A 22,903-nucleotide genomic window follows, 5' to 3' on the forward strand; every position below is an offset into this window, starting at 1 on the left:
TAACTGTAAAATCTTTGCTTTGTTGTGAGTGAATTTCCAATGTGTTGATTCTGCTCATGGCTGCAACACAAACAGTCTTATAAAATCAATTCTCCGTCCTCCTCCTCCTCTTTCTCTCCCTTCTTCTATTTCCCCCTTCTCCTTTCTCCCAGCGCTCTTCAACTCTCGGGTTCCAGGAAAATTTTGCTGGAGCATTTGCCCTTACTCTCTTTACTCTTACTACCCCTCACCCACCCACCCACCACCATGGCGCCTGGTCAAAACCGTCACAAGAAGTCAGATCCATCTCAATCTAAGGATAGAGATGCCCTTGGCGCACGGCCTCACAAACCCAAGTCCTTCAAGAGAAAGGCTAGTACGAACGATCAAAAGCAAAGCAGCAAGAAAAAACGTGATAAAGCACGGAGACTGTCATCAAGCCCTACCCCCGGAGCTCTTCCAGCCTCCGACTTCTGTTGTGACCCCGAAGAAGGATGCCATATGAAGAAGGGCGATATGAAGAAGGACCATGTTAAAAAAGACGGTGAGGACTCGAACGTCAAACAGGAGGGAAATAAGCAAAACAATCGTCCACCTTTCGCTGGTATGCGTTCCAAGAAGAACCGAAGAATCATACCAAAACGGCCAGGCTAACAAATATCCAAACACAGAGCTTCCTGACCCCAACCCCAATGGAATCAACGATGGTGATGCTAGCTACGCAACACCGCAGGTAATGGCCCGAGGTCTTGGAATTATCTCGACTAACACACCCTGCCCTAGCCTGTTAGAAGCGCGGCTGATATCAAAACATACCCATGCTTGGACTGTGCTCGCAAAGGCTGGTCCATTGACAAGAAAGGGAACCTGCAGCCTCCGCCTGCTTGCCGTCGAAAGAAACCCGGTCAGAAGTGCAACAGATGTTCAGGTGCGGGAATGGAATGCGAACCACTACCACTCGGTCTCCGACAGGCCTACGACAAGTTGTGCAACCTCGAGCCACACTTGGATAATGCTCAGGCTACAGCGGAATTTGGTCGGTTCTGTAGCGCTTTTTCGAGGAAGCTTCATGCCGATGACGAGACAATTTTTCTGCTGCGGTGCATAAACAAGCATGTGTTCGAGATGCGGCAGGAATTCCGTGAACATTGGGGCCTTCCCAAGTTGGACCCCAGTGAGGAATTTGCGTGGTCGGAGCTGGAAGGTGGCGAGGATGATGATGTTATGGAAGATGGCGTTTAGAGATGCTTTTTGTACCTGTTGAATGCGGTGGCCATGGGGTTTCTTTGGTCCTATCTTGTATTGAGTAGTTTATTTACCTGTTGTTTTACTATCGACTCAACATGCTTTAAAATCACTGGCTCACGTTGAGTTCCTTACAAAATAGAAAATACTAACTCCAGTTTAGTTTACACCTCTACGCCATCCCGCCCAACACTCGTGGTCGAATTCTGACAACCCGCCGTAATCCCGACCCCAGAGCGCCACAGCGAAGAGCGCGGGAAGATACTCGCCATCATATTGCGCGGGACTCGCGCCGTCTCGTTGAATTCAACCAGGTACGCCCCAGGAACTAGTGTGATTGATGGCTGGTTGTTATTATTGCTGCTGCTGCTGCTATTGAAAGAGAGCGTGGAAGTCCTGGCCGCTTGGCGGTTTGTGTTGTCAAAGTCGATTGTAGCTGCTGAGGTACATTTGGAGACTTGATGGAGAGTGAGGTCGACCCCGCATGGTTGTTGTTGTTGGGAAACGTGCCGTAGGTTACGGACTAGCTGGCGAGTGATGATTTCGAGGCCGCTGATGATCATGGTATATCGTTGATGGGCAGCAGTCTATTGTTGCCCTTGGGAATTTGAGTAAGTGACTTCGCTGACTCTTGGCGATACTGGTTGGTTTCAACTAGGAAGGAATGGGAAAACGGACGTTCTAAAAATGCCACAGCCATCCTGCCGGTACTTGATGTACACGACCTGCCGAAACGGGTAAAATTGAACCACCACCCATGATGGGATCTCAGTTCATTTTATAAAGAAGATAAAAAAAATAAAAATCAGCGCTTCGGCAGGTTTACAAAATCTGAACTGTTCATCTCGCCAGTAAGTTCTGGAGCTTGGACATCGCAAAAAAGTATATACAATGAAAATATAAACTAGATAGTCTCACAGACGCTACATCTTCAAACAATATTCTGACTACTGACCAACATACTAAATAGTCAACGTATAGTTAGCCGTGTTAAGCGTCCCATTAACACGAGGATAAAACTCGAACGTGAAAACCGTAGTCTCGCCGGCAGCGACAACAGCATCAATAGCCGCAGAAGTGAGGATAACAGCCTCATCATTCCAGTTCCATTGACTACTGTAGGTCTAAAGACGTAAGTTAATACACAAGTTAGTCCTCTGGGTGCACATACGGGGAATACGTTTCTGGAACTTACCGTGCGAGCCTGCTCAAGAGGACCAAGGTACTGGGTCCAGTCATCAAAGAGGTACACGCCAGAGCTAGTTAGGGCCTTGACAGCTGCAGGCTTGGAAATGCCCTTCCATGTTATAGGAATGGAGTGGTCAGAGCCTGCCACGGTAGAAGCGGAAGTAGACTTCGAGGCCAGAACGGGAGTATCCCACTGCACAATCTCAATGCTGGGGGACGCAACGCCGCCGTCGAACTCAAGAGTTAGAGTATCAATGATGCCTGGTGCAGTGGAAGCAGTGTACTTGGTCTCCAGGTAGGATACTGAGAAAATGATATTGTCACCGGAGACAGAGTAGTCAGAGCCGCTTTCCAAGACTGTGCCCGCGGAATCTGTAATGGATTCGAGAGTGTTGCCATTGAAGATGTATGGCAGGGCCTGGCTAGTGACTTGGGTGCCGGCGCGGTGGAAAATGTAGGCGGAGGACGACTGCTCTGACGCGCTTGCGTCTTCAGTGCTACCGGGAAGGCTGTTGCTGGTTTCTGCTGTCGTGCCTATGACGAGATCCAGGGTCGTTGGGTCTCGCCATTTACCTGCCGTGCGGTCGAGCTGGTCTTCGCCGTTGTCCCAGAGGACGGTGGCTATATCAAATTGAGCGGCGACCTTTTGCAGATGGTCGAAATACTTCCAACGTGCTGCGGGCTCGGTGTTGGTGACAGATGCGTCATATTCACCTAATATTAGAGGGACGTCGGTGAAGTTGTTGCGGATCAGTTCGAAGTCGGTCGTGAGCGTGTCCTTGTCACTATCGGAGCCCCAGATTGTCTTGCCCCTAGTAAATGTGAGCAATAAGAACAGGAAAGAACCAAACGCTAGGTCTTACCATGCACTGAAGATGAAATCATCTGTGTAAGAGCGTGAGAAACACTGATATCCAGCGTATAGGTGCGGGCAACTTACAGGGACTGTAGTAATGGAACTGAATAGCCCATGGATTCGTTATATTGGCAGGAACTTCAAACCACTGGGAAGTCTTGACGCTGTCCTGACCACCCCCAACAAGGTTAACAACACGCTGAGAATTATACCCACCAGCGTCGGCAATTGCTTGGAGGAAGATGCTGTTCAATTTGTTGATTTCTGCTCCGTGCTCGGCAGTTTCTGCTGGAGGCTCGTTGATCGATTCAAAAGCGACCAGGTTCGACTTGCAACCCAGCGTAGTACCAATCTGGTACCACAGTCTGTAAAACTTCTCTTCAATTAGTGTTAGATTTGCTCCAGCCGCGGTAACATCGGCCCATTCCCACGAATCTGTTGTAAATGGTCAATGATGGAGCTGCAGACTTTGAATAACAACATAAACTCACCATGGTGGACGTTCACGATGGCATATAGGTCACGGGCTGTAATAAAGTCAAGAACATCAGAAACCCGTTGCAGCCATTCCGGATCGACAGTCCAGTCAGAAGAGTTTCCTGTGAAATGGTGCGTCCATGTTACTGGAGGGGGAGATTGTTAGTAGTTTTTTTTTTTATTAAGTAGACGAGGCATATTATACCTGGAAGACGGACGCTCTTAAATCCAGACTCTTTGATCAAATCAAGTGTTGCTTCTTCAACAGGAGCATTGTTCCAGGAACCTTCGTCTGGAATAGCATCTAGTGTGTTTCCCAAATTCCACCCAGGGTGGAGATTCGCAACGAATTCCTTCGCAGTAATGGGGGTAAATGTTCCTGAGCAAGTGGATGGACTCTGTGCATATGTAACTGAGAGAAGGGCAGAAAGCCCAGCGATTGATAGTATTCTCTGCATCTTCACAGACTTGTCGGTCCAGATCCTTTTGGAGAACTAACCCGACCTTCAATGAGAGAGCCCAAGTATAATATATACACTTGATACACTTGATACGCAGTTTCGGAAATTGCTTGCCCATTTTATCCGAGCAGCACCCGTAATTTAACTAGCTTCTCTGTTATTACTCAATCCATTGCTTCTAGATCGAAACTGGAGCACAAGGTGTGTCAGGACATTGACGCCGCAGGGGTATGAAACATAGTAGGGCCCCAGTGGGTCGACATGGTCTGTCAACTCTGCAGGCTACAAACTGACAGTCCGTGCTGTATAGCGACCATCCTTGCCAGCTTCGTCAGTTTGATCATTAGCTGGAAATCAGCGAGGCGATGAAGAAGCGCCAACAATGGCGAAGAGCCTAGGGCGAGATATTCCGTCCAGTGGCAGTTAAAAGCACGACATGCGGTGGAGTCACTAATGCCATTTAATCAAACGAGAGTGTTCGGTTGTCTGAGACTGATAGCTTCTGGAGATTATGCAGCCTATAGCGGAGGTTGTGAAGGTCCTCAGGTTCATGTGTTCCTTGATCCGATCCCAGTCAGTTAACGAATCAGCCCGAGGCATTCAGAGGAACCCGAATTTATTCATCAAGCACCCCTCAGTCACTTCATCTATTTTCCGTCGTAAAAAGCCGTGATCGGCAGTAGCGCATATTGATGTAGTCTTGGGCCGTGATGGATCGGGAAAGGTGAGTCCCCTACTACTAGCATTAATAACGTGATTTTGCTTTAGCTGGCGCGTCTTGGGCCGAAGACGGGAGCAGCAGAAATTGGCGGGGAGGTGATGCCGTTTTTGAATAGACTGTATTGAGGCTAATAAAAGAATAGAGGACGTATGCTAGTCGTTTCGTCGTAAACTTGCTAAGATACATTAAACGCGCCAAATTCCAGGTGTCTATATAAACCGTACATAAATGTCCGTTATCATTCCATCGTCAACGGTATAAAGAGATCAACCGAGGCAATCGGAATGGTATGTAAAACCATGCCGTGAGCTAGCATGGTGTTTACATGACTATGCAGTCCCTGTCCCTTTCCCTCTCCCTGCGTGGGTCCGTATACCTGCTGGGATCTGCATACCTGCCATACCGATCTCTTGGATACTGACTTCGCGAGGGAGTATCCAGAACAGTAGGGCTCCGTTGTGGGGGTGGCGTACCGGTATATACCGGGCTCTTGGCTGCCTGTTCGTAAGATGGGGGCGGTCCATCTTCTGGGTCATCGTTCCCCTGGGAACTACTTTGGATGTTGGTCTGTGAACGATGTCCATACGATTGACGTTGTCGTCGATCAACAGCAGGGGCGCTTGCGCTAGCCCCAAGATTTGCTGCACTTTGGGAGCGCCCATGGTTGGGGTTTGACTGTCGTCGCTCCTCTTCTTGGTATTGAAGCGAGAGAGCATATGCAAAGTCTGCATCCGCTTGCTCTTGCGCAGAGAGTGTAGGTGGATGCTGCGGGCCCTCATTGCTCGACGTCCGTGGGCCGGATGGGTCGGAGGCATGAGCTGTATGTTGGCTAACGAGCCTAAAATCGCCAGAATAAAAGCCTGCATTCGACCCGGTCACATCAACAAGACTTTCCCATACGATTTCTGCATGGCTAGAGTAGCCAGCATCAGTAACGAGAGTGAAAAGTTGGTGGAGTTGCGGGTGCTTGTAAACGGTGGAGAAATGGTCGTTCCGAAATAGAATTGAGAACGAGCCAGGTTGCAGGGTCCTAGTCAGTTGTTCAAGGCCAAAAGGGCTCAGCTGTGTCGCATTGTCGATATCGGTAAAATGCTGAATGGCTTGTATATCCGACATCACTCTTTCTTCCTCCGTGGTGAGTGCTGTCCCCTGGAAAACTCGGTCCTCGAGTTCCTGTTTACGGAACGGAAGAAGTTGGATATCTTCATGATATTCACCAATCCGCTCCAGTGCGGCAGTTGCATCTGTCGAGGGGCGCGCAATCCAGCCATGGACTAGAGGTATCCCAAATGTTCTATAGAACTTGATATCTTCTGTTTGGAGGAACGTGCCGACGGCGGAATCCGATTCCTAAGCAGGTTAGTGATGATCCTTGTACAAGGGCTAGTTTGTGAACCATACCAACGTGAGTCGCGGATTGACATTCATGCCCGTATGCAACATAGTCAAGAACCGACTAAGAGCTTCGATGTCTGGGAATTCATCGTCGGGCCCCAGCCGTGTTGTTAGTTCGTCAAATAGGGCCTCAATCAATAGCCCCAAAGAAATCTGCTCCCTTGTCCGCAAAGCCCTAACTATCGGAGGCGGGGTCCCCTGGCTTGCCGCACGTAAGATGAGCGCATTTACCAAGGCTAGGAGTGGGCAAGGCCCATTCTTATTCTGTATCAGCATAGGAGATTCGCGTAAGTCTCCCGTATTATCTTTCCAATTAATATGCTTAATTGAATAAGTCTCGGCTCGTTTCGCCTGTTGCTGTGCGGTATCATCAGGAATCGTAGCATCTTGTGGTTGCTGAGAACTAGACGGTACAGCTGAGCCAGATGTTTGACTGAAGTCCTGCGAGGCCGTAGCATTGTCAGGATCTACACTTTGGAGCGCGGCCGGGAGACCATAGCCTTGAATCGCAGCCGTGTCAGTGGCAGGCGCTGTAGCTTGCCGAGAGTCAGTTCCCGTTTCGTGCGTGGGCGATTCATCGAAATCAATGAGGACGTGAGATGATCCCGTAGTAGCAGTGGATACGGTTCCTGGTGTGCTTATTCTTGGTTGCGAAGACGGTTGCTCACGCTGAATCTGATAAGACGGCGGTTGCGAACCATCAAAAACAGTATGAGCTCCCTGGGGATCCGTAGATGTGACACCGGTCCGCTGGACACTCATTCCTGCACCCTGACTGTGGCTAGGCTCATTAGTCCAGGGCGATTCGGTTTCTTGACCTTGATCGAAAAGAGATAAGCGCGCGGTCATAGGAATATAGCCCTCATCTAAGAACGTTAGTATGCACAAGCAACTTTACAAACCAAGTAAATCTAGTGTAGTTACCTTGGCCTAAGCCGCGGCTCGCATCATCTCTAGAAAGTGACGACGCGCGGGAGTTTCTATCACCCCACGGGTTATTCTCGTTTTGCGACGGCCTTAAAAATGGATTGTTCGACTGTAACTGAGGAGGCGAAGTGTCTAAATACTCCCAATCAGAGGTATCGGCGGCCCCTTGATTCGGTGGGAGCTCATTTGCAGCCATTCTTCGTTGGGTGCCAGAGAGTAGGATCGAAGGCACTCGGTCACCCTTCCTATTATCGGCCTCCTCTTTATTTTGTAGGCCACTGTGTATACCTAGTTGAGATGTCGGGTCCCCATTCTCCCGGGGACTGTGATTCGGATTCTCGACAAGTTCGTCCGCCCATGGGTTCGGAGTGTCCGTGGACGCGGTCCGAATCGGGGACCTCTGCGCTTGCTCCAAAGACATTAGATCGAATGCCGGCGACGTATTCAGATCGGGCGAAAAGATCGATTCCTGCGACGGAATACGACGAGGGTGCGGAGAGCTCTGAGCTCTGGAAGGACGGGTCAGGCGCTTGGGGGAGGGTGATGAGACAGAGAAGGACGTTGGGGAGGTTCGTGAGCGCGAAGAGTGAGGTTCGAAGCGGGCATTCCCTTGACTGAGGTTATGAAGGTGCGGAGGAGCTCGTTTTCGCAGGACCATGAAGGCAGATTGAGAGAGCGGCTTCTCGGGCCTGTCGGGCAAACGTTGAGACGCTGGGCGCAGTCCACGACCAATAATACGGAAACAAATGAATTCGCGGTTTGACTGGGGCAAAATGGACGAGAGTGAATGAGTTGACTGGCGTGGTTGAAAGATACACTGGGCTGTGTAGACGTAACCGGGGCTTAGACAGCGAACGAGTAAGGCTGAAGCAACCGCTAGCAACGCTGAATGAGGCAATGGTAAGTTAGCTCCAGCTTAGCATGGAAGCGCAGGTTTATATGTGCCATGCCGCTGCCCCTTGCTGGTCTTGAAGAAAGGGAACCAGAGGAGGTGCCCAAATTCAATAGACCTAAGCATATATACGTCAATCACAATCCATCAGATCAGTCAGATCGCAGGCACCCAGATTCCAGTAATCCGCGAGCTTTCTCCATTGGCTGTGGAGACAGCAAGAGGCCAATTTCCAGGCAAGCGGACCGGGTGGCAGGGGAATCACTCGTATCAATCGGTACGGAATCTACCTCACAACTTGGCTGCCTGCCATTGCATATGTTGGTATTATTTGTATTGGGCTGGTATCGTATTATAGAAAGGGACCACGTCCTCAGCCACCTCCGCCCCATCTTCCGCCACGGCGGAAACAAAACATGTGATCCTGCGGGCCTTTAATTGTCCGAACCGTTATGTCAGCCGCTACTTATCTGGAGCTTAAGTGGTCCGTGCGCTATCGCAAAGAAAAAAGTCAGGAAAACGGCAGCGCTTGACACATGCTCTATACTTTGCTGGAATATGCTTGTTGCTGTTTAAAATCATATACCCAAGTCAGCAATGCATATCTCCGTCCGCCCTAACCAGTTTGCAATTTTAAGGCTACCTTCTGAGACGACAAAAATCCAAAAAGTCGTCCCGAACTCGTATGTGCCTCCTATCTACTCTCTTTCGTTGTGATGAACTAACTTTAGAAACCAGGTTGATAAATTGTGGAAAGTTCGGATCATTTCCTGCGAACCAGATCATCGGACGTCCGTTCTACCATACCTACGAGATCCTCGAGGCGCAAGGGGATACCCGCTTGCGCATTGTGCCTGCAGCAGAATTGCATGCTGAGTCGCTGATAACGGAAGGCGAAGGCGATGATGATGTCGAAGTAAACGAGGAGGGGCTACCAACACGCACGAATCGCGATATCGTCGACGATGCATCGACTCAGAAGTTGACGTTAGAAGAGATCGAGGCGCTGAAGAAAGAATCAACAGGGGCGGGGAGGGACATCATTGCAAAAATGTTGGAGTCGCATGCCACTATAGACCAAAAGACGGCATTCTCACTCGCCAAGTACACTCTGCGCAAGCAGAAAAAGTACATGAAACGATTTACGCTATTCCCGATGGACGTCAGCGCTCTCACGAATTATATGCTGGAGAACAGAGAATTGTCCTCGAAGAGCATGGAGTTGCGCGATGAGTTGATGGGCCTAATTGGGAGCTGGGGAAACGTGCACCATGGTGGCGACACTTCAATACAGCAAACGTTATCAAAGCCGAATGGCCGCTACCTCGTAGTAGATGAGACTGGTGGATTGATTGTCGCAGCCATGGCTGAACGAATGGGTATCTTGCATCCAGACGAGGACTTCGAGGGCGAGGAGAACGGAACTTCTGGTGAACAACAGTCCGCTGATGGCAGCAGCGCGGAGGAATCAGGCCCACACAAAGCAAATCGCCCTGCGCATATGTCTGCCACAGGAAACACCATAACCCTCGTCCACGCAAACAAGCAAGCCAACATATCATTACTAAAATACTTTGGCTTCGACCAGAACATCCCTGATGAATCTCACCCTCTCTTCACAAACCTAAAGACGGTCTCCTGGCTCCAACTTCTAAACCCCGAAGCCGACCCAATCTACGCCGAAGAACCCGCCGTAATCCCAGACTCCGAGCTCGCCACACTCAAAACAAACAAACGCAGCGCATACTACCGGAAGCGAAATCGGTGGGATCGCGTGCGAAGTGTCGTCGACGAAGTCCGAGCAGGCGGCTACGATGGCCTCGTCGTAGCAACACTCATGGACCTAGATAGCGTCCTCAAGCACACAGTTCCCCTGCTCTCAGGCTCCGCATCTGTAGTCGCCTACTCACCCACGATCGAGTCTCTTACCAAAATAGCGGACCTCTACTCCACATCGCGGAAGACGGCGTATTTACACCGAAAACGGGACCTGGAAGAGGAAAAGGGACAAACGGCAAACGGCGAGTTCCCCGAGTTAATCGCGGAATTCGCCGTGAACCCTACATTGTTACTCGCGCCCACACTAGAAACCGTCAGGGTACGTCCTTGGCAGGTTCTTCCTGGCCGCACGCATCCGATGATGTCTGGCCGTGGTGGTGCGGAGGGCTATATATTCCATGCAACTCGAGTCATCCCGACAACGGAGTTTGTCCAGGCGGCTGGGAATCCGGGCCGCAAGAAAAGGAAGCTTGCGCCTGCGCAATCGACCAGTACACCTGGGAGCACGAGTGCAGATGTAGAGATGAAATGATAATCATAATAAACCAAAAAGAAACAAAAGTTCTTGTATACTAGATTCTACGACGGAATTTTATCTACGATCTAGGTTGGAACTCGGCCTTGGGGTAAAGCCGTAACCATACAACAAATTCTACTACCAACGTAAGTCTATCAGCTAGTAGATCAAGGGTATGGTTTTTCTAAACATTTATTTATGATACGGAATCTCAATCAGACAACAAGCCTAAAGTCCTCACGCTAGGTACAATTAAGATGAAACAAAGTAGAGGTCTCTATCCTAGAAGCTCTTTCCCATGAACTTTCTCTTCGTGAAGCTAAGCCAGAACTATTATTGGTTGTTAGAAAGCATTGTTCAAATTTGCACCTTGGATCAGAAAGACAAACCTTCGACGGACCAACACCACCAGGGTATAATCTCGCATGCAGTCGAGTCGCAATCTCCTGTCGCACTTGGGAGAGGTATCTGAGAGCGAACAATTAGTACGCCACGATCAGGTCAAACGGCATTAATCTGGAAACGTACGATCGAAGTGTCTCAGCGTCCTGGCGGTCTCTCGGTGGCTCAAAGGCCTGGTTTAGCGGGAAGGACGCATCACCGGGGATAGCGAAGCTATCAAGGGCAACATTGTTCAGAGCCTAGCGGCGAATCAGTCAGCCTTTAATTATCCCCCTTCTAATACAGATTCAAAGTAAACTACCTTTTCCGCGTCACGAGCTGTCATTGTAGGCTTGACTCTCCCCAGACATTCGGTGATGAACAGTGTTCCGTAGATGAGCATGCGGTCGGCGGGGCCGTTGATCTCGAAGTTTCGAAACAGGACATTGGCTCTGAATAGAGAGATGATCTCATCCACACAATCGTATGACTCGTTGTCTGGCTGTACGTCGAGGTCGGCGCCTGGGGGTAGGGTGGGAAGGGTGTATGCGGGGCCGCGAGTGCGGGTGCGGAGGGGCAGGACTGGGAAGTTGCCTGCAGACAGAGAAACCAGGTTAATTTGATTTGTCCTTTTTTACTATACAAGATTCCTGATCCGCTCTTCTGGCGAAAGTAGGAGAGATTGCTCCAATCGTACCTATTACGGGGACGTCCCGGTCTTCAAGGAAGATAGAGTGATAGGCCTAGTTGTTGGTTAGAAGTCGCCCGTTAATGCATTGCGCTTGAAGGAAGTGTTGGGGCAATGTCACATACTGGCATTTTGAAAGACGGTAATGAGAGAATTAAATCCCTAGATCCTGTCCAGGGGATAAGAGTTGTGTCGAGGTTGTTGATGGCGGAGCTGTTACCTAGCGGGAGTTCGCATGTCATCACCGCCCGCAGCAACGGTGTCTGTCAACGAGGCTTGGACTCGGAGCTCCGCAGATTTTCCGGCGCCGAACCTCTTTACGCGCTGCCGCATTTCAACGCGTCGAGAATCAGTATACCCTGCAACACCGCTACTTCCAACATTAAATCGCGTTTTCGACCTCGGTCTCTAGACATCCTGCAGAGAATACCGCCTTATTAGCCATCATGTCAGATTACGATGACGATATGGACGTGGATGTGCCCGCATCCAAGAACGCCGTCCAGTTCAGTTCCGATAATACCAGTGGGAAATATAAGAGAACTGCTGCAGATTTACCAGTAGAAGCTCAAGACAATCTACCTTGGTAATGAGACAATCGGCCCACCAATATTTTTTTACGGGTAACTAACCAGGTCCAGGGTGGAAAAGTATCGCCCGAACTCCCTCGACGATGTTTCTGGCCACAAGGACATTCTAGCTACGATCAATCGGTTTGTCGAAGCGAATGTATGCGCCTCATACATGTCATTATTGCCATATCGGTCACTAATCTCATGTCCAGCAATTACCACATCTTCTCCTTTACGGACCCCCGGGTACTGGTAAAACATCCACAATTCTCGCCTTGGCCCGACGAATATACGGCACCAAAAACATGCGACAGATGGTGCTTGAACTCAATGCTAGTGATGATAGAGGAATTGATGTTGTCCGAGAACAAATCAAGACTTTCGCAAGTGCGTTCACCTGTATCGAAAATAGTGGGATATGGACTAACTGACGTTTCCTTGCAGGCACAAAACAAATATTCTCAATGGCACCGCCCGCTGCCAGCAAGTCGTCGCTCGCATCATTCAAGCTAATCATCCTGGACGAAGCCGATGCAATGACAGCTACCGCACAGATGGCTCTTCGTCGGATTATGGAAAAATACACTGCCAACACTCGGTTCTGCGTTATCGCCAACTATACCCACAAGCTCTCACCCGCCCTTCTTTCCCGTTGTACTCGGTTCCGGTTCAGTCCACTCAAAGAGCAAGACATCAGGGTCTTGGTCGATCAGGTGATTGAGACGGAAGGCGTGCGTATTCAGCCAGAAGCTGTCGATAGTTTGGTCACATTGNGTCGCGGCGATATGCGCCGTGCTCTGAACGTGCTTCAAGCCTGCCATGCAAGCAGTAAGTAACACCACCTGTTTGGAAGCTCTCAGACCAACCTCTACCACTAGGCAAACCTCTCCCGATTAAAAATGCGCCCAAAGACCAAGCCATTCCCGAACCGGAGACAATCACGAACGAGACGATTTACGACTGTATAGCCGCACCACACCCGTCTGATATTCAACAGATTATGACCACACTTCTTGCAACTAGTGATGTCACATCATGCCTCAATACTCTCAATGCACTCAAGATTAACAAGGGCCTTGCGCTGGCGGATATTCTTGCTGCACTGGGGGAGCAACTCCAGCGGCTCGAAGTTCCAGCGCAAACGCGGGTTACATGGCTGGAAGGACTAGCTGAGATTGAATGGCGACTTTCTGCCGGCGGATCGGAGACCGTTCAAACCGGAGGCCTGGTGGGGGTTGTTCGCAATGGATGTGAATTGATGGGGGACAAGGGAGTGAGCATGGCGACATAGCGCTATTTTATGAAATATAATTGCATAATCCCAAAAACTCAATACAGTAGCGCGAGGAATATACGACCGGAGACATGTAAACCGTAAGCGTCCACGCCTTGGGAATCAAGAGTGGGCGGCTCGAGACCGCGGGCTTCGGCTAGTAGATAAGAGTGGGGTCGCCCAGTTTCTGTGCAACTACTTATCAGATCTGCCAACTGTTGGGCGACATACTCGCCAAGCGGGACAAGCACGTCAAGCATTACCAGAAGCCCTGGGAATATGATCCGCACAGAACATCTCCGCTTCCAAAACTCAGACTACCGATCCGGTCGGGAGCTGGAAGTTGTCCAGACGGCGGACATGGCCGATGGACAAGAACTCGAGCTAGATCAAGAAAACCTTGGAAAGCGAAGTGCTGGTTCCACTGTCCAATGGCAACCGCTTGCTGTATCTTCAATGCAACCCATTAGCTAACTTTTTCTCCAATGTCATTCTTTTCTCACGTAGGGCCCTCGAGTCCCCGCATCGTAGCGTGCATGCTCTGCATGATAGCATGGCCCGTCCCTTGACCTTCCGCGGACTTTACTCCAACGGGGCGATTGATCCGAGGAGAAATGAAGAAAAGTGCTCGAGTGAACTGTGAGGGTCGTCGATGGAACCCCACCCCAAGGTTGGTCGAGGCCGAATTGACGTTTACTCAATCCAAGGGCCTGATAGTCGGATGGCGACCGCCGGAAACTCATCCCGTTTGTATTTAATGGCCTTGTCACCCCACCACCCAAGTAGTCTCTGTCTCTCTTCCTGCTCTTGGCCCAATTGCGCTTCACTGTCATAATGCGTTCCTCGCTGCAGCTCCTCGCCGTTTCGGCGCTTCCACTTGCTCAAGTATCCGCCGAGACTGTTCTCGGTGCCTATGTCTTTGCGCGCCATGGTGACCGCACTGCAAAGATCCTCAAGAACACAGAGCTCACTGACCTCGGGTACCGGGAGATTTTTATAACGGGATCCTCCTACCACAGTCGTTACATCAACTCGAGCTCTAGTCAATATGTTGCTGGCATCAGCGAGGATGTCGTTAAACTCTCCCAACTTACTGCTTCAGCACCAGCCGATGCTGTGCTCCAGAACTCTGCTACTGGCTTCCTACAGGGTCTTTACCCTCCTGTCGGTGACCTAGCCAGCCAGGAATTGCGCAACAAAACAACCGTCAGTGCGCCATTAGACGGCTACCAGCTGATCCCCTTGTCCTTGATCGACTCTGGGGCTAGTAGCGAGGACAGCCCCTGGTTACAGTCGACAACAAACTGCCAGAACGGCATAGTTAGCAGCAACAACTACTACGAGTCCAAGTTGTACAACGACCTACTCGACTCCACCAAGGGCTTCTACGAGGACCTTGCCCCTCTAATCAACACCTCCTTCTCTGAATCCGACAGGACCTTCAAGAACGCCTACACCATCTTCGACTACCTTAACGTTGGCTACATCCACAACACGACCAACGTCCCGTCCGCAGAACAACTCCACCAGGCCTTTCTCTACGCCAATATTGAACAATATAATCTGGCCTATAACTCCACTGAGAAGATCCGCGCCATCGCAGGCCAGACCCTCGCCGCTGAAATGCTCATGGGTCTCAACGAAACAGTCACTTCCGAGGGCAAAGTGAAGCTCCACGTCGAGTTCGGCTCCTACGGCACCTTCCTCTCCTACTTCGGCCTCGCCCAGCTCCCAGAAGTGAACGTCAACTTCACCGGCGTTCCCGACTATGCCTCCTCCATGGCCTGGGAGCTCGTCACAAACTCCACCTCCGACACTTTCCCAGACCCCGAGGATATCAGTGTCCGCTTTTACTTCCAGAACGGCACGCTCTCCTCCTCGGACGACCTAACAGAGTACCGACTCTATGGTGAATCTAGCACCACAATTCCGTGGTCGACCTTTGTCGAGAAGACCGAGAAAATCGCCATCATGACGACTGACCAGTGGTGCGACGCTTGCGGGAACACTGACGGACAGTGTTCTTCATCTGGCGATTCTGGCTCTGGTTCCGCCTCTACAGACTCTGCGTCTGGTGGCAGCGGTGGTATCTCCAAGGCTGTGGCCGGTGTTATTGGTGCTATGGTGACGCTTGCTGTGATTCTCGGCTTGGAGGCGCTCATCTTGCTTCTAGGCGGGTTCCGGCTTACCAGGAGCAAGGGTGCCGCAGCAGCGGCAGCAGAGGTGGCCGAAAACAAGTAAAATGTTTAGTAGCAGCCATGACGGGTATTAGTCTAACTATTCTGTTACGAATTAATTTCACGACCCCAGACTACGTTGAACACATTTTCAAAATGAATTAATGGCTAGAATTACCATCCCATGCGAGAAGTCATAAACTTGTAAAGCAGTACCTTGAAGTACCTGAAAACATATCATACCCTAATCTAGAAATACCAAAACCCCATCTCGATTAGTGATTCTCTCATCAAGCCTCACTCGATCCCTCCTCCAACCCCCACGTCCATCTGCTAACTCAGCCTCCAGGACACGCCCTCCCCCGTTCAAGTGGGCATTCCTTGCTGAAGCCCCAAAATTGCCATCGCGATTCCACCTAAAGTGCCCAAAACGATTCTCCAGGACACTATTCAACGGCAACCTAGAGGCACAATTGCGCCCCAAAATCGCACGGCAGGAAGCCACAAGTTCATTATTCCCGTGGAGCGCAATGTCAACTGACGAAGCGGCGAAATTGCCCCGGGGACTGGCCGGGGCTGGAGAGGGTGCGGGCTTTGCATCGTCCTTCTCAGAATCAGACGAAGATGAAGACGACGAGGATGAGGAACGACGATGGAATCCCCACTTTGACTTCTTCTTCTCCTTCTTGTCCTTTTGTTTATGGTTTTTGTGCTTCATTGCGTCTTCGGCTAGTGAGCCTGTGATGGCGCCGCCAATGGTCCCTAGGATGCCGTGATGCACTTGGTGCCCTGCGTATGCACCTGCCGCGCCGCCAGCTAAGGCTCCCAGGGCTCCTCGGTCGGTAGGGGCCTCAGTTCCCGGTGTGGTATCGGGAGGATATCCTGACTCGGGCGGTTGGTATGAATACGGGTACGGGAACTGCGCTGGTGCTGGCACCGCGAGTTGTTCGTGTTGGTAGTACGGTGGAGGTGGAGGTGGCTGTTGCTGCTGGTATCCACCATAGTAATCCTGAGGCGGATATTGATATCCGTTCTGCGGATATTCTGTGCCATGCCCAGGAGGTGTAGTTTGGCTCGACGCACCTTGAGGATACGCAGAGTACGGCGGATATTGGGAGTATGGTGGCATAGGGCTTTGGCTGCCATGGTTGGGATACTTGTCGTTCCCGTAGTACTCTTGGGACGACATTGTGAATGAAAGTAATATGACGATCCTGAGATAGGGAGGTCTCTCAATACTCTTGCCAACGGTCAAGCAAGAAGAAGTGCAGCTGAGCGCACTTTAATTCTCGCAGGGCTGACAGATGCTAGCTCATTTAGGAAGGTAGCCTTGGTCCCGGCCTATCGTGGCTGAGCGCGTAGTACGTAGGGCTAAAAGCACCGCCACAATATGCTATACCTCCAGCAGTCATCCCTCACGGGCTGACAATCAAGCTGAAGCTCGGAAGAGCTTCTCGAGGTCATGGTTTGTGTCTCGGACATTTGAGCATTGATCCTTCTTGTAAGCTGACCAATTGATCACAGATGGAGTCCCACTCGGCTTGCAGACCTCGCCTTTTGCTTCTATCCAAGCTCGAACATCCGCTTGTAGTTACGTGACTGCCTAGAATACTATGTCAAGATAGCAGACATCATTATTACCGCTTTGTTGTACCAGGTAGTTTAGGCATATTTCACCTCATCAGGCGACGATACGGTGCAGGTCTGCCATGCATCATTAAAGCAAATGGTTCATAGTCGATTAATGAACGACATGTTGGTGGATTCATCAAACTTGCTCGTACCATATAATTTACTTGCATGTTTTGGTCCAATCTTATGGTGCTGTTTGGCGATCTATAAAAATGCTTGGCCTCGGCTGACGTGACGTGACCGACCGAAACTTCCCCGAAAAGCTTCAACTTCCCGACTTTTCTGGATCTCGCCAGCCACACTCGCATCCCACGACGCCCACTCCGTGAACGGGAAAGGCCTCATACCGCCTGCCTACTACTGAGTTTATTGGGCCTTTAATTTAGACATAACTGATATACCCAGTCCAGGCTCTCCGCGAAATCTCGTCCAAGTTCGCCTTGCTCCAGAAGCTCGCAACACCTCATCTCGGCCTCGAGGGCGCAATCCCTCAATCTGACTCGTATCATTCCCACATACTCTCAAGATGTCGGCCCATTACGCCACTGAACCAGCACCGACCGCGTCCGCAACGCTCAACACAACCTTCGGCCCCCTTCACATCGCGCTCTTCGCGAAGCAAACCCCGCTAACATGTCGCAACTTCCTACAACACTGCATGGACAACTACTATGCCGGTACAATATTCCACCGCGTTGTCCCTGACTTCGTCGTTCAGGGCGGCGATCCAACTGGCACCGGCTCAGGCGGCACCTCCATCTACGAATACCCTGAATTCGAATACGATCCTGACGCGCGCGACCCGAACGAGAAGGTTGTACTCCGGGATGAGCTACATAGTCGATTACGGTATAACCGGCGCGGACTGGTGGGTATGGCAAAGAGCGAGGATGGCACGTATGGAAGTCAGTTCTTTATCACCCTTGCCAATACGGAGCGCGAGTTGAATGGGCAGTGCACGCTTTTTGGACGCATTGAGGGAGACACGTTATACAATATGCTGAAGATTGCGGATGCGGATCGTATTGAGGGAACTGAGAGGCCCGTATACCCGGTGAAGATTACATCCTGCGAGGTGGGCGATCTAGGGCCGTTCGCGGGTAAAGTGAAGAAGAGGCAGGTTGTCGCTACGGGACCGAAGGCCGAGGAAAAGCCGGCTGCGAAGAAGAAAAAGAAGACCAAGCCCGGTAAGGTCTTGCTTAGCTTTGGAGGTGATGACGAGGAGAGTGAGGAGGATATGCCAATTCGACCTGCGAAACCGAAGTTCAATTCTACCCTCGTCACAGACGCAAAAATTCCGGAAAGGGACACATCATCTACAAAAGGGCCGTCTTCACAGACGCGCAAACGGCCTCGTTCTCCATCACCAAAGCCAGCGCGCCAACCCTCCCCTCCACCCAGAGCTCGCGCACAAACACCAGACCACGCGAATCAACTTCCATTACCAAACCCTGAATCTCCAGAACGCTCCCCTTCCCCGCAACCACAAAGACAGTCATTCCTGTCACGAACAAATGCCGAAATCGAAAACCTCAAAAACTCCATGCGCCGCACCGTGCAGGCCCCAGCGGCCGAATCAAAACCTAAATCTGCGCTTGAGGCCATGATTCCTCAAACGGCAATCCGAGGTCGCAAACGACCGCCTCCAGGAAGTGCGAACGCCGGCTCAGGCTCCACATCGAACGGAATCACAGGCTTTAGCAGCACTAACAGCGCTGAGGCCGAAACCCTGAAGATGTTCAATGCCTTCAAGGCCAAGCTGGAAGGTTCCGACTCCCAGCCCACCACGTCTTCCTCAACCAAACGCACCTCAACATCTAAACCCAGTGCACCTGCACCTACAGAAGGTGAAGACGCAGACGCGGACGAAGATTCCCAGCTCTGCGACCTCCACTTTATCGCAAACTGCCAATCATGCAAGTCATGGGACAGTTCCGGAAACGCTGAAACCGGTACTGCTACTTCTGCAGACAATGACGCCAACGACAGCGGCTGGCTCACCCACCAACTCCGTTTTGGCAAGGACACATTTGGTAAAGATCTGAGCTGGAAAAAGGAGCACCAGGACGCCGACACGCTTATGGTGATTGATCCTCGTGAGCGGGAGAAGGAGATTACTGGTGGGTCTGGTTCGAAACGAGAGAAAGGTAGGGGGTTAGAGAGGGACCGGGAAAGGGAGAGGAAGAGAGGAAGGGTGGGTGATTTGGAGTGGTCGAAGAAGTAATCTATACATACGGACGGAGTACAATTCAGTATCTTGGCAACATTGGTACGTGGCAGTCTGATATAGCTGATAACTATCGTAAGAATACTCCGTACCAATGGTATTAATGCCATCGAGAGACGCGCATGAATAAATGGGGTATCATATATCCCCTCTCTTATCTTTGTAACCAGACTAGGTACATCTTGATATAGACGCGGTAACGATTAAACCTGATGGACAAGAAAAAGGAAGCACAAACCAGACATCATCCAGACAGACTTTCAGCCAACAAATAGCTAGCTAGTTTGCAACAAATCAACACAAAGAGCTCACGTTAGACTGCCTCCCAAGCACATACTAACACTCAACCACAATCGCAGGACAGACAATAGTGAGGAGCTTTTGCATCATGGATGCATTCATTGTCGGCTAAGGTACAGCCCGCACCATCTCGAGATCCTCCTTCCCCGGCCCCTTTCCATCCTCAATCATGTTTCTCGACTCTGTACCAATCCGTGGGTTGGTAAAGACGAGTTCCGTTGGGAGCTAGTAGTATGTACGCCGAAATTGCTCAATGTTTTTATGTTCTAAACGGTGTACGGTACTTCATAGCGACACTCAGTCTTATAGCCAGTCGTATGTACGTATAACCGGCCTCCTATCCGAAATGGAAAAGAAAGAATCATTGGGTTGTGATAAAAAATTCTTCAAGCTCGGCTTGCAGGTTCTCATGCATTTATAAGCAAGGTGGGGGACATAAAAATGAGTTTGTAGTGATAAAAGGTATAATTTAGACATCAAGCCTTCTTTCGTCGTTTCCCGCCTCCGTTTCTTTTCCCTCCCTGAGAATCGTCTCCCGTGTCAAGAACACCAGTGCCGTATTGCGACGGGTCTTCAACTGTGTTACTGGGGCTTGTGGTTTCGCTGTCTGTGAGAGTCTCCACTACCCGTCCGGGGCCACTCATGGCGGGATTCGTGGCGGTTGGGTTGGCTGATGTGTTGCCGTAGCCATTGTTATCGAATCCCTGGAAGAATCCGGGACTCGCTTGGTGCTGGTTTGTTACTCCGAAAAGCTCACCATCGCCGGCTAGATGATCGAAATCGAATAGGTCGTTTCCGTCGTGCTTGACTGTTGGGTCATCTGAAATAGGGGGTTCAACTGTGGCAGGTGCCTGAGCAGCACCCGTTGAGTCTCCTGGAGGATCCATATTCCCCCTATTATGTTGATCATAATCGCCAAAGTCGGTAAAGTAGTCGTTGTTAAAGATTTGGTCCAGCTCAAGGGGTGGAGGAGGGATGCTCCCATCAGCTCCGATACCAGGAATAGCACCGGTCGGGCTGAGTGGTTGTAAAAGGTTCGTCAGGTTCTGAACAGACCGGTCTTGCTCCGCTTGCATTTTCATCAGATTATCGATTTCGGACCGAGTGTTGGCAAGCCGTGATGAGTAATTATTTGGCATTGGCGGCGGCATCGGGCTAACCAGAGCATTATTCTGGGGTATAGTTTCCCCGGTGTCGTTCGTGCCGCTCTCGTTTGCCATGAGGCGTAGCATATCTGCACGCTGGTTGGGAGTGAGAGGAACATTACCGCCGGAAGTCTCAAGTGACGATAGTACGTTTGGGAAATCACTATAAGTGGTTGGAATTCCGTTTCGCGCATTCGTGTTCTGAATGACGGACATTATGTCTCGCTGCGGGTATTCCTCGGACTGAGGAGCAGCAGCCTCCTTTGGTCTTGGGCTAGTGTCAAAAACTTCTTCGACCTGTCCGGATTGTGAAGCACTTGGCTGCCGGACGTGGCCACGAGGCTGCGGGCGATCGTATGCGCTTGCAGCAGGTGAAAGTGTTGTAGCACGACCATGGTTGTCCGCACCGGGCGGCGCTTTAAGCAGTAAGGGCTGTTTTTTCATTGAACGCGGGCCGCCGGGACTACTGATCGAACCGGTGCCCAGTGGGCCAAAAGGATAGTCATCGCTCATATCGACAACATTACCCTGGTCCTGTGAAATTGCACCGGCAAAGGAGTTTGCGAGATTCTGGCCTTCCTGACCTTGGAGGCTCCTGTTATACACGGTGGCGAGGAAGGTAAGTATGGCATTAATCGAGTTCTCGTGGCGAGTATGCTGCTCCTGGAAATTCGCTGCCTGCGCATAGAGTTGTTCATGCTCCCTCCTTAGTTTGCTAATGGTGCTAGATATGATCTGTTGTTGTTGACGAATTGCTTGCAATTCCCGATAAACGTTGGAGAACTGATCCTTTGGTAACGGCTGTTGCTGCGCAATCAGAGATAGCTGACGATTCCGGGAGCCATCGTCCCGCGTTACCCCAGCACTATCATCAGCATAATCATCAGGTTCGTTTTCTGCATCCTCTGTTTTCACACGCACGTAACCTTTGCCAGACTTTGTTCCTTGTCCTGTTGTGTTCTTGGGCTTCTGAATCAACCACAGCAGGTCGGGATGGCCGCGTTTGAAGTAAGGGTTGGCGTATTCACTAGGACTCTTGTTTTTCCTCTCGCTGGCCCGCATGGAATTATCGGAAAGGCCGACTTTCTTGTGAAACCCGTACATGTTTAACTGTCGAACGAAAGAGGCATAATTGTTGTGCTTAAACAATTCCGGAATTAGTGTCTTAGCGAATTCGTCCTCGTCCAATACAATGAATGAATTCCCATCGTCGGACCATCGAATCAAATCGGTGTTTTTCGACTCGTCAAGAAAACTAAAATCGTAAGAGTCAGTGACCTATAGCCAAGGTACCATCAAGACGGAGGGACCAGCATACCTGCTCAGTTTCTGTACAAAAGGTGGTATTTGTTTTCGCTTTGCCTGAGCCTCTCGTTTTGCTACCATTGCCCGCTGATAGAGCTCATCTAAGCTTTCCGACCAACCCCCAGACTCGGGTCCATTGCCTTGCTCAGGAAGAGATGCTGAGGGCTGTTCGTAGCTTCGACCTCGGTTCACCATCTGGTTGGCTGGTTGTCTCCGTGCGACCTGGTTGGACGCGGCAGAACTGCCGGGAATATCATGAGTTGACAGCGGTAAACCAGCAGCGGTGTTGTAAGAATTTGTATCAGGAAAGGACGGGGCGGGAACAGTGTTGGAAGATGTATTTTGACCCCATTGCAAGAATTGATCGTTTGACAATGGAGCTCCTGAAGTCGATGGATAATTCGGTAGCTGACCCAGCGGGGGGTGGACGACTGGGGATGTGCCGGGGGCAGGTCTCTTGCGAGTGATTCCTTGAGGGCTCATTGCAGGCAATCGGAGGTCCAACGGTCGGGAACTGCTCGTCTTCTCGGGTCTTGAACAGACCTCTGCCTCGCCCTAGGCAGATTCTTTTGACAGGTCGTGCGATCTAGTTATGCGAAGGAGGGGGTAAAAAAAATCTAATCCAATGGGCCGAGTCCTGCACGTTCGAAGCGGGAGATATTGCGGGGTGTGATAGAGAATTGCGACTCGGGAGAACTTTTCAACAGAAAGAAGTGGATCGAATCGTCTTGTGGAAGCTGTCTCAAATTTTGTATTCGAAATGATA

General features: G+C 50.7%; 11 protein-coding genes across 11 annotated transcripts; 5 read left to right on the top strand and 6 right to left on the bottom strand.

Moving 5' to 3' along the window:
• Positions 1 to 31: 31 nt before the first annotated feature.
• On the top strand, positions 32 to 1,448 carry ASPSYDRAFT_47849 (uncharacterized protein). Its single transcript, XM_040847519.1, has 3 exons — positions 32 to 583; positions 651 to 712; positions 763 to 1,448. Exons 1-3 carry the CDS (start codon positions 247 to 249, stop codon positions 1,219 to 1,221), a joined length of 858 nt encoding a protein of 285 aa, XP_040700376.1. The 5' UTR covers positions 32 to 246; the 3' UTR covers positions 1,222 to 1,448.
• ASPSYDRAFT_1146479 (uncharacterized protein) lies at positions 1,238 to 1,890 on the bottom strand. The gene has a single exon (XM_040839979.1). The coding sequence runs from the start codon at positions 1,785 to 1,787 to the stop codon at positions 1,389 to 1,391; it is 399 nt and encodes a 132-aa protein (XP_040700377.1). The 5' UTR covers positions 1,788 to 1,890; the 3' UTR covers positions 1,238 to 1,388.
• A 144-nt stretch (positions 1,891 to 2,034) lies between these two features.
• On the bottom strand, positions 2,035 to 4,269 carry ASPSYDRAFT_207051 (putative extracellular endoglucanase). Its single transcript, XM_040843914.1, has 6 exons — positions 3,951 to 4,269; positions 3,760 to 3,891; positions 3,353 to 3,703; positions 3,276 to 3,297; positions 2,420 to 3,224; positions 2,035 to 2,348 (listed from the first exon to the last, which is right to left on the bottom strand). Exons 1-6 carry the CDS (start codon positions 4,201 to 4,203, stop codon positions 2,187 to 2,189), a joined length of 1,725 nt encoding a protein of 574 aa, XP_040700378.1. The 5' UTR covers positions 4,204 to 4,269; the 3' UTR covers positions 2,035 to 2,186.
• A 979-nt stretch (positions 4,270 to 5,248) lies between these two features.
• Positions 5,249 to 7,907, bottom strand: ASPSYDRAFT_59852 (MINDY family deubiquitinase; the record flags this gene model as incomplete). Its single annotated transcript, XM_040849763.1, has 3 exons — positions 5,249 to 6,277; positions 6,329 to 7,188; positions 7,247 to 7,907. The coding sequence occupies 3 exons, from the start codon at positions 7,905 to 7,907 to the stop codon at positions 5,249 to 5,251; spliced, it is 2,550 nt and encodes an 849-aa protein (XP_040700379.1).
• Positions 7,908 to 8,738: 831 nt separating this feature from the next.
• trm6 (tRNA 1-methyladenosine methyltransferase subunit GCD10) lies at positions 8,739 to 10,452 on the top strand (the record flags this gene model as incomplete). Its single annotated transcript, XM_040845126.1, has 2 exons — positions 8,739 to 8,824; positions 8,880 to 10,452. 2 exons carry the CDS (start codon positions 8,739 to 8,741, stop codon positions 10,450 to 10,452), a joined length of 1,659 nt encoding a protein of 552 aa, XP_040700380.1.
• A 145-nt stretch (positions 10,453 to 10,597) lies between these two features.
• On the bottom strand, positions 10,598 to 11,742 carry ASPSYDRAFT_47855 (actin-related protein 2/3 complex subunit 3). The gene is made up of 6 exons (XM_040847520.1): positions 11,632 to 11,742; positions 11,516 to 11,561; positions 11,141 to 11,412; positions 10,966 to 11,078; positions 10,827 to 10,905; positions 10,598 to 10,767 (listed from the first exon to the last, which is right to left on the bottom strand). The coding sequence occupies exons 1-6, from the start codon at positions 11,635 to 11,637 to the stop codon at positions 10,720 to 10,722; spliced, it is 564 nt and encodes a 187-aa protein (XP_040700381.1). The 5' UTR covers positions 11,638 to 11,742; the 3' UTR covers positions 10,598 to 10,719.
• Positions 11,743 to 11,952: 210 nt separating this feature from the next.
• On the top strand, positions 11,953 to 13,369 carry ASPSYDRAFT_33654 (replication factor C subunit 3; the record flags this gene model as incomplete). The annotated part of the gene is made up of 5 exons (XM_040845127.1): positions 11,953 to 12,092; positions 12,142 to 12,235; positions 12,291 to 12,465; positions 12,523 to 12,906; positions 12,957 to 13,369. The coding sequence occupies 5 exons, from the start codon at positions 11,953 to 11,955 to the stop codon at positions 13,367 to 13,369; spliced, it is 1,206 nt and encodes a 401-aa protein (XP_040700382.1).
• An 816-nt stretch (positions 13,370 to 14,185) lies between these two features.
• On the top strand, positions 14,186 to 15,592 carry ASPSYDRAFT_91835 (uncharacterized protein; the record flags this gene model as incomplete). The annotated part of the gene is made up of 1 exon (XM_040852557.1): positions 14,186 to 15,592. The coding sequence occupies one exon, from the start codon at positions 14,186 to 14,188 to the stop codon at positions 15,590 to 15,592; it is 1,407 nt and encodes a 468-aa protein (XP_040700383.1).
• A 180-nt stretch (positions 15,593 to 15,772) lies between these two features.
• ASPSYDRAFT_33656 (putative glutamine-serine-proline rich protein) lies at positions 15,773 to 16,717 on the bottom strand (the record flags this gene model as incomplete). Its single annotated transcript, XM_040845128.1, has 1 exon — positions 15,773 to 16,717. One exon carries the CDS (start codon positions 16,715 to 16,717, stop codon positions 15,773 to 15,775), a length of 945 nt encoding a protein of 314 aa, XP_040700384.1.
• Positions 16,718 to 17,686: 969 nt separating this feature from the next.
• On the top strand, positions 17,687 to 19,384 carry cwc27 (putative peptidyl-prolyl cis-trans isomerase; the record flags this gene model as incomplete). Its single annotated transcript, XM_040842511.1, has 1 exon — positions 17,687 to 19,384. One exon carries the CDS (start codon positions 17,687 to 17,689, stop codon positions 19,382 to 19,384), a length of 1,698 nt encoding a protein of 565 aa, XP_040700385.1.
• A 779-nt stretch (positions 19,385 to 20,163) lies between these two features.
• ASPSYDRAFT_33658 (heat shock factor family protein) lies at positions 20,164 to 22,620 on the bottom strand (the record flags this gene model as incomplete). The annotated part of the gene is made up of 2 exons (XM_040845129.1): positions 20,164 to 22,087; positions 22,151 to 22,620. The coding sequence occupies 2 exons, from the start codon at positions 22,618 to 22,620 to the stop codon at positions 20,164 to 20,166; spliced, it is 2,394 nt and encodes a 797-aa protein (XP_040700386.1).
• Between the last annotated feature and the right edge of the window lie 283 nt (positions 22,621 to 22,903).

This window comes from Aspergillus sydowii (genome assembly GCF_001890705.1).
Source record: "Aspergillus sydowii CBS 593.65 unplaced genomic scaffold ASPSYscaffold_9, whole genome shotgun sequence".
In the NCBI taxonomy this organism is placed as follows: domain Eukaryota; kingdom Fungi; phylum Ascomycota; class Eurotiomycetes; order Eurotiales; family Aspergillaceae; genus Aspergillus; species Aspergillus sydowii.

What these genes read in the sequence shown, in the direction of transcription:
- ASPSYDRAFT_47849 (XM_040847519.1), top strand. Translation starts at nt 247, where the DNA reads ATGGCGCCTGGTCAAAACCGTCACAAGAAGTCAGATCCATCTCAATCT. An exon ending in CAATCGTCCACCTTTCGCTG is followed by an intron (nt 584 to 650) that starts GTATGCGTTCCA and finishes ATCCAAACACAG; the next exon opens with AGCTTCCTGACCCCAACCCC. An exon ending in CTAGCTACGCAACACCGCAG is followed by an intron (nt 713 to 762) that starts GTAATGGCCCGA and finishes ACCCTGCCCTAG; the next exon opens with CCTGTTAGAAGCGCGGCTGA.
- ASPSYDRAFT_1146479 (XM_040839979.1), bottom strand. Translation starts at nt 1,787, where the DNA reads ATGATCATCAGCGGCCTCGAAATCATCACTCGCCAGCTAGTCCGTAAC.
- ASPSYDRAFT_207051 (XM_040843914.1), bottom strand. Translation starts at nt 4,203, where the DNA reads ATGCAGAGAATACTATCAATCGCTGGGCTTTCTGCCCTTCTCTCAGTT. An exon ending in GTTCCATTACTACAGTCCCT is followed by an intron (nt 3,298 to 3,352) that starts GTAAGTTGCCCG and finishes GCTCTTACACAG; the next exon opens with ATGATTTCATCTTCAGTGCA. An exon ending in CTCTTGAGCAGGCTCGCACG is followed by an intron (nt 2,349 to 2,419) that starts GTAAGTTCCAGA and finishes TTACGTCTTTAG; the next exon opens with ACCTACAGTAGTCAATGGAA.
- ASPSYDRAFT_47855 (XM_040847520.1), bottom strand. An exon ending in CAGCTCGTGACGCGGAAAAG is followed by an intron (nt 11,079 to 11,140) that starts GTAGTTTACTTT and finishes ATTCGCCGCTAG; the next exon opens with GCTCTGAACAATGTTGCCCT. An exon ending in GTGGTGTTGGTCCGTCGAAG is followed by an intron (nt 10,768 to 10,826) that starts GTTTGTCTTTCT and finishes AACCAATAATAG; the next exon opens with TTCTGGCTTAGCTTCACGAA.